Below are 20358 nucleotides of genomic sequence, written 5' to 3'. Positions count from 1 at the left end.
CTTTCTTATTTTACTTTACTTTCTTCCTACATCACTGCCTTTAATCCTCTCTGCCTGTGGGCCACTGTGGGGCAGTTCCCAAGAGATAGCAGTGATTCAGCACAACACATGATACAAACAACAGGAACAGCTCTGGCTTAGAGGATGATGGTACAATTATGAGAGTAGGATAGTGAGGTATCCATTACTAAAATGCTACTCTTACAGAGTATTCAACCTCTGCTTCAGCATTTTTCTGTAAACATAACTGCCAACAGGGAACCTTCCCTGTGAGTGGCAGAATTTGCAGTAGAGATGATACATTTTCTCAACTGTTAAGCCTTTCTGAAGTGAGGCAAGGTGGTGGACAGCATGCTTCAGGTCCTCTTCTGAAGTTTTGTTCTTGGGGGGGTGCTGCCCTCGTAGATCCTGCCAAATGATATGATGAGCAGGTGAATCAAAAGGAAATACACAAGCAAAGATGTGATTGTGAGTTATGCCAACTGGGAATTTCAGAAGCCTAGAAGATGACATACATGTACGTGACATTGGATCACAATGGTTGGAAACCTTGAGTGAAAACTTGAAAATACTGTCTACACCTAGATTATCTAGATTTCCAGCGTGGTCTTATGCAGATGCAGGAAGGCAGTGGCCAAATCGGTAGACAGGTGCTCTGCTGTTCCAAGAGACTCGGCTTTGAATCCCAGCTGAGGCAGGGAACAATTTAAAGGATCTGAACTTACATTAAAGTAGATTTTGCCTATTTGCCATGAGACCAGCCAACATGTCAAAAAAACACTTCCATTAATACCAATACATCAATCCTGTATAAGACAGCTCTAACATGTATTCAATATGGACAGTGGGTGTTAGCACCAAAGTGGTGACGTGGAGGTGTATGACATGCAGGACTGCTGGGCCTCAGGAAACAGGCTAATGCCTATGCCCAGAGTTGGGTGTGGGGGGAAAGCATTTAACATTCCTCCGAATGGCAGACACAGGCAGAGATAAGAGGTTATCTGCATTCTAGTCATTCTATCCATTGATTCCTCGACCACCAACCCACTGTTCATTCAGGGTTAATGCAACTAAATGTCCTTCCAAGCTTCTGCTGCCCATCATTGCTACTCCTTCCCAAAGTACACCTCCACCTCCACTCCAGAGTTTCATCTCATTTCCAGTATTATTCTCATTTTTCATCAGCTTCATTGCTATACACAGTGAGTACACTGTGCTTTGCTCTGTTCAAGTGTTCTTGAAGTCTGAAATACACAACATGCAACACTGTATCTCCTTTTAATCACACTTAACATATTTACCTACACACTGATCTAGTTACACACTTCTTTATTAGCCTACTATTATCTCTAGGTAACTCCACACACACTCTTTAGAGGACTTATTTCCGTGCATTAAGTGGGTGTTGCAAATGAATTTAGATTGTATCTAGTCTCATGTTTCCTTAACCCCTCTTTAAATAATAATTTCTTCTTTTAACCCGCGGCGTCCCGTCGACATTCTTTAACGTCCACACATTCTGTCACTGCCAATCCCGTCGATGTACATAAACGCGAATTAACTGCAAGGTCCCTAATTTGCACAATTTTCAATTTTCGCGAGTGATTTTTGGTACATATACACGTGACACCTTCCTCTACAAGATGCCAGGCAGGGACAATGCCTTACCCAGCATGACCTCCTCTCCTCCCCTGCATCCCACTGTCTCAGCAATTCACCTGTTATCAGTGACCTGGCCAGTAAAGCCATGTCATGCCACAGTACGAAATTCAGGGCCAGAGTGATTCCCCAATCAATGACAATGTGGAGGACAAACTTTATATAGAATTAGAGTCAGAAATGATGATCAGGTAAAGTGGCAAAAAAAAGGTCAGGAATGGTGATGAGTTAGTGAGTGAAACAATGCTTATAATGCCTATATTACTGCTTGAAAACCAATATAATCTCGTACTACATATAAATTCGTACCAAGTAAATAAATAAATACTGTTTATGAGTGGTGTGAAATAGTTATCTTCCCACAGAACTCGTTTTCTTTGGTGCCAGCCTGTCAGAAAACACAGTAAGGTAAGGAGGTACTCCTACCTGTATCAAGTATTTTAAATCTCAGGTGAGCGATTTCTCTATGAATTTTCGATGTTTCCCACCAAAAGCGGAGGTTTGAGCCAAAAAAATTTTTTTCCAAAAATGGTCGGGATTGGGGGCAGTCAGTGGTGGAAAAGTGGTCGGGATGGGGCGGGTTAAGTTGACCTTCTGTGACTTTTTAATTTCATACCTTGAATGCAGATGGGGACCCTGCTGCTGTGGCTTGCAGTACACGATCTAACCGGCCATTTGACACACCATGCAGTTGTAGGAAAGCAACTTTGCACACCCTTACTGGCTCCTCACCAGGCTGTAAAAATTTTATAATCATTATTGTTGCTGTTGTGGCATCATGCTCATCTGAATATGAAACCAGTGGACTGCAGGCTGTAGCCACCCTTTTCATGCAGTCACTATTCTCCTTTCAAAGGATAATGAGGGAGATGAGGGATGTTTGCATTACAGGGTAATGGAGCCACCTGGTTATGTTGGCGTTACATGTGAATGCATCCATTTCCAGCACCATGAGGAGGAGCTACTGTAAAATTAGCAATGGGTCAGATATCTAGTATACCTTCATCACTGGAAAAATCTATCTATCTATTGCCAGACGCCTCAATCCCGTTTGGGGTGGCCACAAACAGATTGCCTCCAAGTCGCCCTGTCCCCCGCCATTACACTGCCCTGCTCCCAACTCACACCCCCCTCTCTCATATACCTCTCCACCCCATCCCTCCATCTCATCCTCGGCCTCCCCCTCCACCTCACTCATATACACTCTCTTCATCAGTCTTTCACCCTCCATCCTCTCCACATGGCCAAACCACCTCAGTGTATTCCTTATAACGCTTCCTATCACATCCACATCCACACCACAACGTTCCTTTATATCCTCATTCGTCAGCCTGTCTCTCCACGTGACTCCACAGGCTCCTCTTAAATAACTCATTTCCACTGCTCTCACTCTTGACTTGTGTCCTTCCAACAACGTCCAAGCTTCACTTCCGTACGTTAGAGTTGGTATCACAATACTGTCATGTAGTAACTTTTTCACTTCCATGCTCACTTCCCTGTTTCTTATCACTGCTTTCAAGGAACCAGCAACCTTTCTTCCCTGCTGTACCCTTTCAAGCACTTCACCCTCCAAACCTCCATCCTTACTCATCACACTACCCAAATACTTAAACGTACTCACATTTTCCAATTCCTCACCATCCAACCTCGCTGTACATTCACTAACTTCACCTCTCTCAAAGACCATCACTTTACTCTTCCCTACATTCACCTTTAGGTTCCGTTTCTTACACACACTCTCAAACTCATCCACCAAGCCTTGCAGCTCCCCTTCGTCTTCACTCAACAACACAGTATCATCTGCAAACAACAGTACAGGGAGTTTCCAAACACTATCCTCTCTCACCAGGGCCACTCCAACATCCACTACCCTACCTTGTACCTCTTTTATTACCCCATCCATGTACAGATTGAACAACCATGGAGACATGACACATCCCTGTTTCAAACCAACTTTCAAAGAGAAAAATTCACTTAGTTCACCATCCACACGCACTGCAGCCTTCGCACCATCGTACATACTCTTCACAGCATTCAACAACTTCCCATCTACTCCATATATTCTTAACACTTTCCACAATCCTTGTCTATCCACCCTGTCATATGCTTTCTCCAAATCCATGAAAGCCGCATACAACTTCTTTCCCTTCTCTAGAAACTTTTCCACTAAAGATCTAAGAATGAATATCTGATCTACACAACCTCTTCCCTTCCTAAAGCCTCCCTGTTCTTCTCCAACTAATTTCTCTGTTCTTTCTCTAACTCTGTCTATAAGTATCCTACCATACACTTTTCCCATTATACTAAGAAGACAAATGCCCCTATGATTACCACACACTTCTTTTTCCCCTTTTCCTTTGTACAAGGAAATAATTATACCTGACTTCCAATCCTCCGGGACTCTACCTTCCTCCCAGGCCAATCTGCACATCTTCCACATCCATTCTACTACTATCTCTCCCCAATGCTTCAGCATTTCACCACACACTCCATCAATTCCTGGGGCTTTCCCCGATTTAACTTTCTTCATTGCTTCCACAACTTCTATCCTACTGATTTCTTCCTGTCTTCTCACCTCCCTCCTTCTCCCAGCCATTTCCCAGTCACTTATACTCGCATTACTTCCATCCTCTACGTTCAACAATTCCTTAAAGTGTTCTCTCCATCTGCTCACTTTTTCTCCCTTCTCCACTAGTAATCTACCATTTTTATCTTTCACTCCCCTGCTAACTTCACTTCCACCCTGTCTTACTCTTTTCACTTCTCTCCAGAACATTTTCTTACAGTCCCTCCACTTTACACTCAAATTCCTTCCAAATTCCTCATCCACTCTCTTCTTACTCTCTCTTACCAATCTTTTCACCTCTCTCTTCCTTTCCACATATAACTCTCTCTTCCGCCTCTCAACTTCTTCCACGCCCCTATTTCTCATCCATTCATTGTATGCTTTCTTCTTTTGTGCCACAGCCTGTTTCACTCTTCAGTCCACCACGCTGTTCCTTGCACCCCCCTCCATCTTCTCTTCCTTCCACACACCACATCACATGCTGCACATATTTCTTCTGTAAATATCTTACACATACCTTCCACGTCTCCCATCTGCTCCAATTCATACTTGCCCAATCGTTCCTCCATTTCCATCTTATACTCTGCCTTTTTCTCATCCTCTTGTAACCTTTCCACTCTCCTTGCAACTACTCCTTCCTCTCGTCTTTCCCTTCTTCTATTCCTCCATCTTACTAGCATCCTAATTCTGGCCACCACCAAGTAGTGGTCAGAAAGTCCACTCCCCCAACCTCTATACACTCTTGCATCCTTTACACATCTTCGCATCCTTTCATCCACACACACATAATCAATCATTGCCTTCCTTTCATTCAGTTCACCACCCACCCTTCTCATCACTTGCCATGTATACCTGTGGATCATTTTATGCCTGAAGAGGGTATTGGCTATCACCAACCCCCTCCCAGCACAAATGTCCACTGGAAAAAAGATGGCAATATTTCAGGGTCACAGTGAACATAACCAGTTAATAAAGAAATTTTTCTATCTATCTATTTATATACCTAGGCTGCTTCCCCCAAGGAAAGGGAGGTAGCCGAGACAGGACGACTCACTCTCCATTTACTCATCCATTCAAACACATTCATTCGCATCTTAGCCCCAAAGGGGAGAACGGACAGATCCTCACCGCATCACACCGCACAAGGGTCAACTGCGCAATGCAAGCAGTGACATCCACAGCAGGGCCCGACAGCAGAACTGGTTTACCCCTGCCACATCATAACAGACCCATCCCCTTACCCGCACCTGACCTGACTAGCTGATCAGACCAAATGCGGGAGAATATCCCCTCAGGGCTGCGTCATCACTTATTCATTCACAATTTCTCTCCATTTATTTCTGTCACGCACAGCCACTCTTCCTTGATCAACAGACATCCCTCTCGCATCCAGCGCTCTCTTCACACTGTCCATCCATCCTATTCGTGGTCTTCCTCTCAGTCTTACACCTCTCACATCAGATCTAGTTATCTTTTTCACCAATCGCTCATTATCCATTCTCTCCATATGCCCAAACCATTGCAACACCCTCTGCTCAACTCTACCAGCCATCTCCCGAACAACTCCAGTTCTCCTTCGCACTTCATCATTTCGCACTCGATCCATACGCGTCACTCCACACATACATTTTACATTTAAAAAAAAATGAGTACCTCACTGGAAGAAAAAAAGCAGTTCTACTAAATAATACATAACTGGGATAGCTAATAAAATGCAAATGCAGCTGAATGGGTCTTCAAGACACGGCTCTGGTGTTCAGTAACTATAGCCCACATGTCATCAACTCTTCTACTGCTTGCTTAACTTGCCAGTGATTAACTTGATATAAAGATCAGAGGAAACGCAGTACATGCAACAAGAAAAGCTTACGTCATAAAACCTGATCCAAACATTCACTGCAGTATCATAATGCTAGTCTTGAATATGTGTGGTAAATTGTAGGTTACTAGAGTGCTGGTAAATGTGTGTCTTATGTGTGTTGACAAGTTTTAATTCTTGGGGGATATGATGACAGTGGGGAAAGGTACAGAAACTACCGCACTCATACGAATCAAAAGTGGCTAGAAGTTTTTAAAAAACTGTCACTACATCTGACTGTGAAGAGAAAAGCTAAAGCTGGCACAGAGGAAAAGACCAACATGGCTCCATTACCAGTCAACGGTGAACAACAGCAACACCCAGTGTTTTCAAGAAATAAGGAAAGGACATCAAAACACAGCTGATAAAAAAAAAAAAAAAAAATGCAAAGAACAGCACACCCAGAAAGGAACCTGTATTATTTATGTAGTGGCTAAGAATATGTTGATTTAGTAAAACTCTACATACCTCCATCTGCACCTGGTATATCCTGGTATGTGTCTTAGCCAACTTGAAAATGTTACTCTGGTCCTTCACCACTCTCATCTGCCCTGCCACAATTGGCAGCAGTAACACGTTCTCAGCTATATATGCATTCTGCTGGGAGAAGTCTGCTAGTGCCCAGAATCTCTCAAATAACTGTCTCCTGCCCTTCTCATTACCGAGCTTAGGTATGCAATGGTACCTAGAAAAAGTGCATTTTTAAAGTTAAAAATATGGGAGGGGGGGGGCAAATACATACTAGTAATTTAGGCTATTTTTTGCTTTAAATTCACAAGATCTAGTTTTTTATGTGGCATCAATAGTATATACTGTATCAAATTTTCAAAAATTATCACCATACCTGCATCCACAGGCTTGATCTACATAAGCTTTCTTTCTTTTTACTTTCCCTGATGCAGTAATATATTCTTGTCCACTATTTCGTTTTGCTTTCCTCTCCTTTCGAGACATTTTTACTAATCCAACTTTCTTATTATTCATTAAGTCTGTTTGTATATCAGTTTCTGGGATTACTGCAGAAGTTTCTTTTCTCTCCATGTCTCCATGACTTAACCCATCTTCTGGTTTATCTGTACAGTAATTAAACAGAGTCTCAGTATTGATACTCATTTTCACAAGACTTTGTTTTGATGAACACAAGGGGTTTCTCCTGGAGCAATATTTGAAACGTGATTTAGTCTTTTCAATTTGACGATAAACCCACAGACTGATGGGTGTTCTCTTTTCCCGCTCACACGCTTCTTTGTACAGTTCATACTTCTTCTTTACAGGTAACTCATTGCCACAAGTTTTGGAATAATTTAACGGCTGTTGCTGTTCTTGCTGGTCTGTGGCTAGGAATGGGATGGATATGGAGTGCTGATGGTATAGAGATGCAGACAACTGTCGGTGTGTCTGATGATGTGGGGTTTTGTAAAGTGTTGGCTGAGGATGAATGTTAGTATCATTTAAGGTATAAGATGCTTCCTCCAACTTCTTCAATGATAAGATGTGCTGAAGAGCAAAGTCAGCATCCTCAATGGCAGTCTTATTGCTTGGTGGATGATGTCCTCGGCGATCCTAAGAAAATACAGTAACATTTTTAATGGAGCCAAGGAATGGGTATGGATAGTGAGACAGATACTTTGTACATGCATTAATTCATATCAGTTCTGCCTCCTTCCAGCAAACAAATGAGTTGCAACTGTACTAAAAATTACTAGAAAAGTTAATGGTCGCAAGAATTTAAAGCAGTCTCAGATAACTGTTACAGCATTTATATGTTCTTAGTCTCATATATTTGAAGGTTGGGCTGAAACAGGGATGTGTCATGTCTCCACTGTTGTTCAATCTGTATGAGGATGGGGTTATAAAAAAGATACAAGGTAGGGCAGTGGATGCTGGAGTGGCCCTAATGAGAGAGGGCAGTGTTTGGAAACTCCCTGTACTGTTGTTTGCAGATGATACTATCTATCTATCTATCTGTCTATCTATTGCCAGACGCCTCAATCCCGTTTGGGGTGGCCACAAACAAATCGCCTCCAAGTCGCCCTGTCCCCCGCCATTTCACTGCCCTGCTCCCAACTCACACCCCCCTCTCTCATATACCTCTCCACCCCGTCCCTCCATCTCATCCTCGGCCTCCCCCTCCCTCTTCCCCCCTCCACCTCACTCACATACACTCTCTTCGTCAGTCTCTCACCCTCCAGCCTCTCCACATGGCCAAACCACCTCAGTGTGTTCCTCATAACGCTTCCTATCACATTCACATCCACACCACAACGCTCCTTTATATCCTCATTCATCAGCCTGTCTCTCCACGTGACTCCACAAGCTCCTTTTAAATAACTCATTTCCACTGCTCTCACTCTTGACTTGTGTCCTTCCAACAATGTCCAAGCTTCACTTCCGTACGTTAGAGTTGGTATCACAATGCTGTCATGTAGTAACTTTTTCACTTCCATGCTCACTTCCCTGTTTCTTATCACTGCTTTCAAAGAACCAGCAACCTTTCTTCTCTGCTGTACCCTTTCAAGCACTTCACCCTCCAAACCTCCATCCTTACTCATCACACTACCCAAGTACTTAAACGTACTCACATTTTCCAATTCCTCACCATCCAACCTCACTGTACATTCACTTACTTCACCTCTCTCAAAGACCATCACTTTACTCTTCCCTACATTCACCTTTAGATTCCGTTTCTTACACACTCTCTCAAACTCATCCACCAAGCCTTGCAGCTCCCCTTCGTCTTCACTCAACAACACAGTATCATCTGCAAACAACAGTACAGGGAGTTTCCAAACACTATCCTCTCTCACCAGGGCCACTCCAACATCCACTACCCTACCTTGTATCTCTTTTATTACCCCATCCATGTACAGATTGAACAACCATGGAGACATGACACATCCCTGTTTCAAACCAACTTTCAAAGAGAAAAATTCACTTAGTTCACCATCCACACGCACCGCAGCCTTCGCACCATCGTACATACTCTTCACAGCATTCAACAACTTCCCATCTACTCCATATATTCTTAACACTTTCCACAATCCTTGTCTATCCACCCTGTCATATGCTTTCTCCAAATCCAGATGATACTGTGTTGTTAAATGAAAACGAAGGGGAGCTGCAAGGATTGGTGGATGAGTCTGGGACAGTGTGTAAGAAATGTAATCTAAAGGTGAATGTAGGGAAAAGTAAAGTTATGGTCTTCGAGAGAGGTGGAGTCTGTGAATGTACAGTGAGGTTGGATGAGGAGGAAATGGAAAAGATGAGTATGTTTAAGTACTTGGGTAGTGTAATGAGTAGGGATGGAAGTTTGGAGGGTGAAGTGCTTGAAAGGGTACAACAAGGAAGAAAGGTTGCTGGTTCCTTGAAAGTAGTGATAAGAAACAGGGAAGTGTGCATGGAGGTGAAAAAGTTATTACATGACAGTACTGTGATACCAACTCTAACATATGGAAGTGAAGCTTGGACCTTGTTGGAGGGACACAAGAGTGACAGCAGTGGAAATGAGTTCTTTGAGAGGAGCCTGTGGAGTCACATGGAGAGACAGACTGACAAATGAAGATGTGAAGGAGCATTGTGGTGTGGATGTGGATGTGATAGGAAGTGTTAGGAGAAACACACAGGTGGTTTGGCCACGTGGAGAGGATGGAGAGTGAGAGACTGATGAGGAGAGTGTATGTGAGTGAGGTGGAGGGGGAAAGAGGGAGGGGGAGGCCGAGGATGAGATGGAGAGATGGAGTGGAGAAGTATATGAGAGAGGGGTGTGTGAAATGGGAGCAAGGCAGTGAAATGGCGGGGGACAGGGTGACGTGGAGGCGATTTGTTTATGGCCACCGCATATAAGGGATTAAGGCATCTGGCAATAGACAGACAAATAGTCTCATATATTTAATATATGCACAGCCAACATCAGAAAACTGCTTCAAGACAGAACACATGATGACACAAAAGAAAACAAAAGGCTAATTACAGATATATATCACCTCCCCAGTTTGAAATTTCTCCTAGAGCTGAAGAAAACACTCTGGAGATAGCGAAAAATAATAAAAAATAAACCATCACACTGAACGGATTAAAAAAAGGGTGCACAAAAGATGGCCCTTCCAACAAAAATTTCCACCAGTGGATTCTCATTTTAATTCACTTCTGGCACTCCAAAGTCACCAAACACCACCTCACTGCATCAATATTTTGCTTTCGGACCACCCACTAGCAACCCCTTTTCACTAAGCCTAAAAATTATCCAAATAAAATTTAACACAAAATATATCCAAAATTGTTAAACTCTCACTTCCTTATCATCAGCTCCAACAGTAAAATCACACTGCCAGCAAACACAAGAATATGATACTTAACACCATCAATAGTTGATACAGTGATGATCTTATCAAATTATTTGTTACCTTTATTGTTTGTTACAAAATGTGCACTAAATGAACTTATTCTGCTTCATCATATACCGATTAACTAACACAGCTACATGTCTCAGTGAATTACGAGGACAGCACATCCAATACTCAAAGACAGTAATCACGAAAAATTTAGTCCTGCATTTTCATTAATCTTCATGATATATTTTCATGACTTTACCCCCAAAACACCCCGAAATTTGTGTAGAACTGCTTGTTCATGATGAAATGTGCAAACCAGACAACATAATTCATACCTAGAATTTGGACGGATGATGGTACTATCATGCAAAGTTTGTCACAAGGGTGTGTCATTCCAGTGTTCTGATAAGTGTGTGCAAAAGAGATGAAATGGTATTAGAGGTAGGCTGCAAAATAATGCTGATTTTGTGTGTATGGAACATAAAGGAAAGCATACAAAGGCAGAGGGGCAGGAAAGGGTTAATCTTGCTGGAGAGTCTCTTGGGTGTGTGTGAAGTTTTGTCAGCTGGGAGAAGTATATGTACTGGAGATGGGGTTGGGGCTAGCTCCATAGCAAGGGAATGGATTGGTTGGAAGAAGTTTAGGGTGCTGCTGCTCCTCCTGACATTGAGAGGTCTCTCCCTTCATACTAAGGGGTCCTTCTATGTAGCATGTGTAATGCTGAATGATAGTGAGACCTGGGCAGTAATGGAGGAGAATATCATAGGCTTAAATATACAGAGATAAGAATAAGTAGTTGGAAGTGTAGTGTGTCCTTGAATGACACGTTAGGAGGGATTAGGATGGCAAATGAAGAGTTGAGAGGAATAATGGGACCTGAAAGCAGTAGTATTGTCATGAAAAGGGGTAAACTGAAATAGTCTGGGCATGTGGGGAAGACAAAGAAAGCCAGCTGAGTGCAAAGGATGAGAGGTTTGAATGATGGGAAAGGGAAATGTTCCCCCATGCTAGACCTTATTAGCTCATTTAGCCCTGCTAGGTGACAGGAGGGCACTACTCCTCCTGGCATGGCAGCTACCAGGCATGGCTCGAACTCACAACCCCCCCGGCCCCAAGTCTGATGCTCTACCACTGAGCCACCCTGCCACCGAGGTTAGAATGATGACAGCTGAGTTATGCATGGCTGACCGAAAAAGGCTTGGTCATAATGTGACCTCAGGTTTAACGGAGTGAAGAGAGAGGCTGCTAGAGATTAGTAAGATTATGAAGTGGGAAAGCTGTAATTAGGTGACCACGGCTAGCACATGCATGCATGTTGAGGCCTTTATTTAAAAAAAAAAAAAAAAAAAAAAGGGGGGGGAGGGGCTTGTACAAAAGTTACAATGAAGAAGTGAGGTGGGAAGCATTTTCACATTTTGCTGTTTTTGGCACTACACAGTGCTGTGCCAATGGGAATAATAATAAAGGATTAAAATCCACATAAATGCATTATTTTAAAATCACATAGTTACTGTCATAATTCTAACAAAAATCATTCACTAATGTCAGTAATGGAAAACTCTCCCATTCACACAAACCTGAAGAGTTTCGGGGAAGTTACAGCTGACTGCCTGAAGCACACGATCCAACCGACCATTGGACACACCATGCAGTGATAAAAACATGCTTTTACACACCCGAACTGGACTGCTGCAATTCTGAAATAAACATAACAGAAAATACAATCTTCTGGAATAAAACAAAGAATTTTGTAATTTCGGCACTGATTTTATCATGGAGAATGTGAGTGCATTCAAGTACTTGGGTAGTGTGATGAGTAAGGATGGAACTTTGGGGGATGAAGTGCGTGAAAGGGTACAGCAGGGAAGGAAGGTTGTTGGTTCACTGAAAGCAGTGATGAGAAATAGGGAGGTGAGTATGGAAGTTAAGAAGTCACTGCATGATAGTACTGTGATCCCTACCTTGACGCATGGAAGTGAGGCGTGGACCTTGCAAGAGGGGAACAAGTCAAGAGTGAGAGCAGTGGAAATGAGTTACTTGAGAGAAGCATGTGGAGTGACATGGAGGGACAGGTTGACGAATGAAGAAGTGAAGGAACGTTGTGGGGTGGATGTGGATGTGGTTGAGAAGATTAGGAGAAATACACTAAGGTGGTTTGGACATGTGGAGAGAATGGAGAATGAAAGACTGACTAAGAGGGTGTATGTAGGTGAGGTGGAGGGAGGGAGAGGGAGGGGTAGACCAAGGATGAGGTGGAGGGATGGAGTTGAGAGGTATATGAGGGAGGGGGGGGGTGAATTGGGGGGAGGGTGGTCAAATGGTGGGTGACAGAGCGACTTGGAGGCATTTTGTCTGCGGTCACCCTTTCCGGGATTAGGGTGTCGGGCTATAGATAGATAGATAGATAGATTTTATGCAGGGAGGCTTTAGGAAGGGAAGAGGTTGTGTAGATCAGATATTCATTCTCAGATCTTTAGTGGAAAAGTTTCTAGAGAAGGGAAAGAAGTTGTATGCGGCTTTCACGGATTTGGAGAAAGCATATGACAGGGTGGATAGACAAGGATTGTGGAAAGTGTTAAGAATATATGGAGTAGATGGGAAGTTGTTGAATGCTGTGAAGAGTATGTACGATGATGCGAAGGCTGCAGTGCGTGTGGATGGTGAACTAAGTGAATTTTTCTCTTTGAAGGTTGGGTTGAAACAGGGATGTGTCATGTCTCCATGGTTGTTCAATCTGTACATGGATGGGGTAATAAAAGAGGTACAAGGTAGGGTAGTGGATGTTGGAGTGGCCCTGATGAGAGAGGATAGTGTTTGGAAACTCCCTGTGCTGTTGTTTGCAGATGATACTGTGTTGTTGAGTGAAGACGAAGGGGAGCTGCAAGGCTTGGTGGATGAGTTTGGGAGAGTGTGTAAGAAACGGAATCTAAAGGTGAATGTAGGGAAGAGTAAAGTGATGGTCTTTGAGAGAGGTGAAGTCAGTGAATGTACAGCGAGGTTGGATGGTGATGAATTGGAAAATGTGAGTACGTTTAAGTACCTGGGTAGTGTGATGAGTAAGGATGGAGGTTTGGAGGGTGAAGTGCTTGAAAGGGTACAGCAGGGAAGAAAGGTTGCTGGTTCTTTGAAAGCAGTGATAAGAAACAGGGAAGTGAGCATGGAAGTGAAAAAGTTACTACATGACAGTATTGTGATACCAACTCTAACATACGGAAGTGAAGCTTGGACGTTGTTGGAAGGACACATGTCAAGAGTGAGAGCAGTGGAAATGAGTTATTTAAGAGGAGCCTGTGGAGTCACATGGAGAGACAGGCTGACGAATGAGGATATAAAGGAGTGTTGTGGTGTTGATGTGGATGTGATAGGAAGTGTTATGAGGAACATACTGAGGTGGTTTGGCCATGTGGAGAGGATGGAGGGTGAAAGACTGACGAAGAGAGTGTATGTGAGTGAGGTGGAGGGGGAAAGAGGGAGGGGGAGGCCGAGGATGAGATGGAGGGATGGGGTGGAGAGGTATATGAGAGAGGGGGGTGTGAGTTGGGAGCAGGGGAGTGAAATGGCGGGGGACAGGGCGACTTGGAGGCGATTTGTTTGTGGCCACCCCAAACGGGATTGAGGCGTCTGGCAATAGATAGATAGATAGAATTCTACACTGTATGATAATTGTGCCACTTCTAGTGGGTAAGATAGTGATAAGATACTGCTGCTAATAGTATCTACGTTTACAGTTATAACAAGATTGTTTTCTTTTATCCACTCTGAACTAGTCAGGCATACTGCATACAGAAATTACAGAGAGGAGGCTTGACTTTGTGCATACCTGTAATTCATTAACTATCAAGAATGAACTCTATTTATGGGAGGCCTAATTCTGGAAATGGGGAAGCAATGATGCTACCTAAAGATTCCCTACATGTCTTAGATTAAATAGATGGAAGCCAAGAACTGGAAACTCCCTTCTGTTTGAGCCTGTGAGGCTGCTGCTGTGACTCCTTATCTGTAGTCATGAATGTAATGAGCTCAAGAACTCTGCCAACTTCAGAGAAATGTAGAGGTTTTGTTAAAGGACTGAGTGTTGTATTAATCCTTTAAGTCTGGTGCCATTCTTTAAAATCTTGATCACCAAAGACAATTTTATTCTGCTGAAGGGAGACATCTTGCTAGAAAGGGTTAATGAAGGCTATAATTAACCCTGCACATTCAAAAAGTATACCTTAATATGAATAAAACTGCCAGGAGAGAACAGAATAAGCTATGTCACTGGACTGAAGACAAGACACATGCAATATATGTCTAGTGGCCTCAAAGGTGGCAACGCACAAAGGGCAGACTGCCTGCAGTGCAAGCGTTGTTATTAATGTTGAGGATACTGACCAGATTACACAATGGTGAGACTATACTGTGCTAGTTTCTCTGAGACAACTGAAGTTTTTAAGAAATGTATTTGCATGGATACACTGAGGTGGTTTGGATATGTGGAGAGAATGGAGGATGAAAGACTGACTAAGAGGGTGTATGTGGGTGAGGTGGAGGGAAGGAGAGGGAGGAGTAGACCGAGGATGAGGTGGAGGGATGGAGTTGAGAGGTATATAAGGGAGGGGGGGGTGAGCTGGGGGAAGGGTAGTCAAATGGTGGGTGACAGAGCAACTTGAAGGCGTTTTGTTTGCGGCCACCCTTTGTGGGATTAGGGCATCGGGCTATAGATATATAGATTTGCAGGGATGACTCTGGTGAGATACTACCATTTGACATGATTCCAGATGGCTTGGGTGGCCACAATTCTGTACATGTTTCAGTAATATTTGATGGATGATGATGAATGGATATTATTACTGCCCATATACTGCAATGTAGCCCCTTTTTTTTAAATATATACACAATTTGTGGCAGCAGATAGTGTTGTATGGTTACACAGATACTGTAGGTCTGTTCTTCTAATGAGGCTATGAACTAAGGATCTCGTGTTCATTTGATACACTACTGTCCATGTTGCTGAGCCGTCAAGCCTACTGAAGTGAACTGATAAATCATACATGAAGTGACTGTAAAGGTCCTAAAGAGACCTAAATTGAGTGAAATTGGTCTGAACTGATCTACTTGGATGCTGGATATGAACACAGCAGGAATAAAGTTGAATTACTAGAAGGAAGCTAAGCCTGCCTGAATGGATACAGATAATCCTGAAGCTGTCTGAATGAACCCAAGTTACATGGAACTGAACTGACCTGAAATGACCTAAGGTAAATGGAACTGAACTGATCTGAATGGACCTAAACTGACACTGCTGGGAAAAACTGGACAGTAATGTAGTTGTGATGCCCGATTCATCTGGATGCAACTCCAGTGTGGTAGGAAGTGTGACCATCATCCAATCACTTGATGTAGTGCTGCCTAAGTCTTCACTTTTATCATTCTTTTTCTTTGCCCTCCCCTCTTCCTACTTCTCCCATCCAACCTGTCACTTTCTATTACCCCTCATTCCACTTCATGTGACTCTACACTGAGTGACAAGGCTAGTGATTTTCTGTAACTCAGGAAACCATTTATAATGCTGGGTGGTAACCATATAATCAAATAACAGGGTTTAGTGAACCCTAGCTACTGCAAACTTAGGACCTCCCCCCACAAAATATTACAAAACACAGAAATCATAGTATATCACAATGTTTGTTCATGAAATGCCATTCATTAATATGAAATCATGTGTCCCTTGTTTTTCTGGACCAGTTGGATGCATTTTGGCATGGTATCACTTAGATCTCTAAAGTAATCTAAGGACATTTCTTTGCACCAAATATCTGTCAGTTCAGTCTTGAGGTTGTCCAGATTGGGTGTCTTCTTCTCTGCCATGATTTTCTTCATCTTTGCCCAGTAGTTTTCTATCGGATTTAGATCCGGACTGTTGCCAGGCCAGTCAAGGACCCCAATCCGATTATCCTGAAGCCACTTTGTCACCTTTCTTGACTTGTGACATGGAGCTGAATCGTGCATGAAAAAGTCGCACTCATGAACAGCGAAAAAAGTTTAACAAACGATCTTTCAGAACTTGAATGTACTGGCCACCATTCATCATCAAGTTCTTGGGAAGAAAGTAGAAGCCTCCCCTTCCCATTTCACCTGAAAAACACCCCCATACCATTACTGATTATGGGTGCTTGTCGGTACCGTGTAAGCTCAGTCATATCGACTACAGGAGGCAGGGCAACGAACCTTCGCAGAATGCATCTGGAACACTTGAAATGTGCTTTCATCAGAAAACATAACTTTCTCCATTCATCAGATGTCCAGTGTGCATACTTCTTGGCAAACTGAATGCGCTGCTTCTTCATGCGGTCAGTGAGAAGCGGTTTCTTGGCTGCAGTGAGGCTTGGCAAACCCAGCTCCATCGCCAAGCGGCGTTGGACAGTTCAAATTAAGAGACTTCACCAGATCCTGTTTCAGAAATCTGCCACTAGGTTCGCTTCCGTCGCCCAGCTCTAATGCAGGGTAGGTACCGGTACTGAAAAAGTAGCCAGTGCTTAATTTCTTTTTAATTTTTACACAAAGTAAAACATCTCAAAACATATTGTACTCATCAAATTACCCAGATGGCATGATACGCTACAAAGACGTTACAATATCGGAGCCCTTTGATTATATATAGAGTATTATGTGTCATTTTGTAAACTCAGCTTTCGTCAGTTTATTCATCTCAGTAAGTATAACATAGAGACAAAACCTTGGCAATTTTATTAGAACCGTCCATAAAGCAAGATAACAGTGATTAAAATATTTGTCATTCGTTAGTATCCACAAAAGAAAATAGATATGTAGCCGCACATTTAGCAGCACCTTTCAATATGCTGCCCTGCCTGACGTATGACTTATCCTAACAATACGGACCTGTTGGACGTCTTGGTCATCTTAGTAACCAAAGTCTAACACAAATAATTCTTTTAAATGTTTCCCTGGCTCCACTGCACAGTTTAGTAAGTTTACACTTCAACTCCTTGTACTATGTTATGGTTATAGTGTCGTACCGCACTGCCGTTTGTTTGGATTAATATGGCTGATTCACCAACTAAGCAATCGTTCAGTACATTATTTTCAGTGGAACAGCTTACTTCTTTAAAGCAAGCTATAACACACACACATCAGAAGTCCTGAAGGTAATCTCCTTTCACTAACTGCACACAATTTATTCGAATATATGTAAATAGACAGCACACTATTTTAGTCCCCAAGCTAAGATTCTCTGAAAGCTTGGTTTTTCTTTCTTTACAGGTATACATATATATCCCCTTGATTGAACAGGAAAAAATATTCCTATAAATAGCAATATTATCATAAAATTAGCATTAGGTACAATTTCACAGGTCTTTAAAACCCCGCAAAAATATTTAATCGAGGCTGGGCGACGCTAGACCACCTGGTGGCAGACCTCTGAAACAGGGTTTGGTGAAGCCACTAATTGAGACATCTTGTAACAGCTGGGGATGCATTCTCTTCAATTCTGCTGCTGTCAGTCGAGGATTCTTGATAACTTCCCTCTTCATAAGCGTATCTGTACCTCCGGAAGTCATCCTCTTCTTTCCACCACCATGCTTGTGCTCTGGTATGACATCAGATGGCAGGCCATGCGCTGCAGCAGGAATCTTCATGACGGTCAACTTTGCGTATCCAATACGTTCACAAATCGTGTTATAGGGATATTATCCTGCCTCCATGCAATGATATGGACCCTCTCATCCCTTGAGCAGTACTTTCCAGGCATGACAACTCGACTCAAGGAAAATAACAGGGCAAACGGTAATGCATACGAAAAAAGAGGGAGGTGCACACTCGGAGCAACGGGAACATAATTATACTCTCACTCTTGCTTCTGGGCAAGCAACATGCTTGCATGTGTCGGCCTTGGTCACCTAATGGCGGCTCTCCACGCTGCACAATCCATTGCAGCCTCCCTGTTCAGTCCCTTAACCCTAAGGTCACACTTAACGACCTCGTCCCATGTCTTTCTCGGTCTACCCCTCATAACCCCACCCCCAATATTAACACTTCTCACCTTCCTCACCCAATTATCATCCCCCATCCTCTCCACATGTCCAAACCACCTCAATCTACCTCTCCTCATCACAACACCAATACACTCCAGTCCCATCCTACCTCTCAACTCTTCCATTGTAAACCCAGCCCCTCCAGGCCCTGGACGCAGGGACGCACTGCACATCCACCTAATCATTGTCATTTCTGTACGTCTGAGCTGGCGAATATCTTCCTCCTTCACTGCCCAGGTCTCACTGCCCAGTGGAATACAAAATTAAATTGCCCTCTCCTGAAGTCCACAATCTTCCTTTTGGGAGATTTGGAGGGAGGTGATGGATGTGGAGGCACCCTCCTCCAGTGGCTACATAACTTGATGTGAAGTCTCAGAAAAACTGGAAATGAATGTCCATGAAATAACCAGGTGTGCTATATAAATGTGAAATTCCTAGATGAACCCAAATTGGGCTGAATGGTCTTGAACTGACCTAACTGAAAAACAAATTGATCTAATTGGGCTGGATTACCAGTAAATGGCCTGAATGAACCACCATTGGTGCCCAGTGTCCTCAATATAGGACAAAACTGGAATTTTCAAAAGTTAATAAAGAAGGAAACCCCTGGGTAGGGACCTATGAGCTTCGTGACTTAGCCGATAGGCAGTGGGAAGTACCCTTAGTACCGTTCTAGCAAAATCCCTCACACAGGAGCTCTGGGAGCTAAAGGGTTAAGCACTGGCAAATCTATCAGTTTCTTAAACCCCTTTGTGCCCAGTGCCCTCAATATAGGACAGAACTGGAAATTTTCAAAGGTTAATAAAGAAGGGATCCCCAGGGTAGGGACCTATAAGCTTCGTGATTATGAACCAATAGGTGGAGGGGAGTACCCTTAATACATTTCCAGCACAATCCCTCATACAGGAGCCCTGGGAGCTAATTGGTTAAATGACCCATGTGGACCTAAACTACCCTTAACCCTTTCATCCTGAGTCTGTATATTACAGTAACCACATTTAACAACCAAACTTTTTAGCTGGCTTAGGAGATATCAATTGGAGGCAAGAGAGAAGAAACCATCTTAGAATCTAATTTCAGTATAAAAAAAAAACACATACAGTGCACATTTTACAAGGTTTTTGTTTTATAACTTACCAGTAACCTCACATAATAATGTCTTGTCACTGCCTTCAAGTTTTTTTCATCTGGAATGGGTATTTTTTTCCTTACAGCCATGCTGGGTACCATAACAACGTTCTCTGCAATGTATATGTTCTGCTTCGTGAAGTCACCAAGACCCCAAAAGTTCTTGAATATGTCTTCTCTGTCAACAGCTGTTCCAAGCTTAGACATACACTTGTTCTTACACTGGCAATTTCTGTCAATATATTTCTTTGCCTCTATGAACTTTCCAGCAACACTGATATATGCTTCACCACAATTTCTACGTTTTTTGCGAATCAGCTTAGTCCTGGATAACTCTATAGTGGATTTAATCCCGCTGTTTTTTACTTTCTCTTTCATTATTTTTGCTCCTGGTGATTCTTTAGGATTGTTTGTCTTTTCAGAAACAAGGCGACTCAAATTTGCTTCAAAATTTGAATTTACAGTCAAACCTGAGCTGGCGCATTCATTCTGAGGATGTGAAGGAGGCTGGAGTTGAATGAGGTGAGGCTGGTTGGTGTGACGGTTGGCAGTGAATACAACTGTTCCTCACAGCTCACAGGACAAGTACTGCACTTCTGTAGAAGAGATATGTGAATTTGTTGAATTATTTATCACGCTGAATATGGCTGCATAGTAAGACACGCATATTCAGAATTCACACAGCTCAAGTTGGAAGCAATATGTGCAGCAGAAGAGGTATTTTGTGTCCGTAAAGTGTTGGATGTGGGTGACACTAAATGATTCTCCAAACCGTGCAAG

General features: G+C 42.9%; 1 protein-coding gene across 1 annotated transcript; it reads right to left on the bottom strand.

Moving 5' to 3' along the window:
- Window positions 1-201: 201 nt before the first annotated feature.
- LOC145408085 (uncharacterized) lies at window positions 202-19956 on the bottom strand. The gene is made up of 8 exons (XM_080278893.1): window positions 19588-19956; window positions 11992-12111; window positions 7561-7646; window positions 7471-7511; window positions 6928-7405; window positions 6552-6768; window positions 2276-2395; window positions 202-408 (listed from the first exon to the last, which is right to left on the bottom strand). Exons 1-8 carry the CDS (start codon window positions 19954-19956, stop codon window positions 202-204), a joined length of 1638 nt encoding a protein of 545 aa, XP_080135019.1.
- Window positions 19957-20358: the final 402 nt, after the last annotated feature.

The sequence above is a fragment of the Coenobita brevimanus genome, chromosome 75 (assembly GCF_032717465.1).
Source record: "Coenobita brevimanus isolate Jiangsu-jjx chromosome 75, ASM3271746v2, whole genome shotgun sequence".
Lineage (NCBI taxonomy): Eukaryota > Metazoa > Arthropoda > Malacostraca > Decapoda > Coenobitidae > Coenobita > Coenobita brevimanus.
The sequence above is the reverse complement of the archived record's forward strand: the minus strand, read 5'-3'. Positions and strand labels throughout refer to the sequence as shown.

Coding starts and splice junctions, on each gene's coding strand:
- LOC145408085 (XM_080278893.1), bottom strand. CDS start 19,956: ATGAAAGAGAAAGTAAAAAACAGCGGGATTAAATCCACTATAGAGTTA. Junction 7,647..11,991: donor ACTTCCCCGAAACTCTTCAG/GTTTGTGTGAAT, acceptor GTATTTTCTTAG/GATCGCCGAGGACATCATCC. Junction 7,512..7,560: donor CACATCTTATCATTGAAGAA/GTTGGAGGAAGC, acceptor ATTCATCCTCAG/CCAACACTTTACAAAACCCC.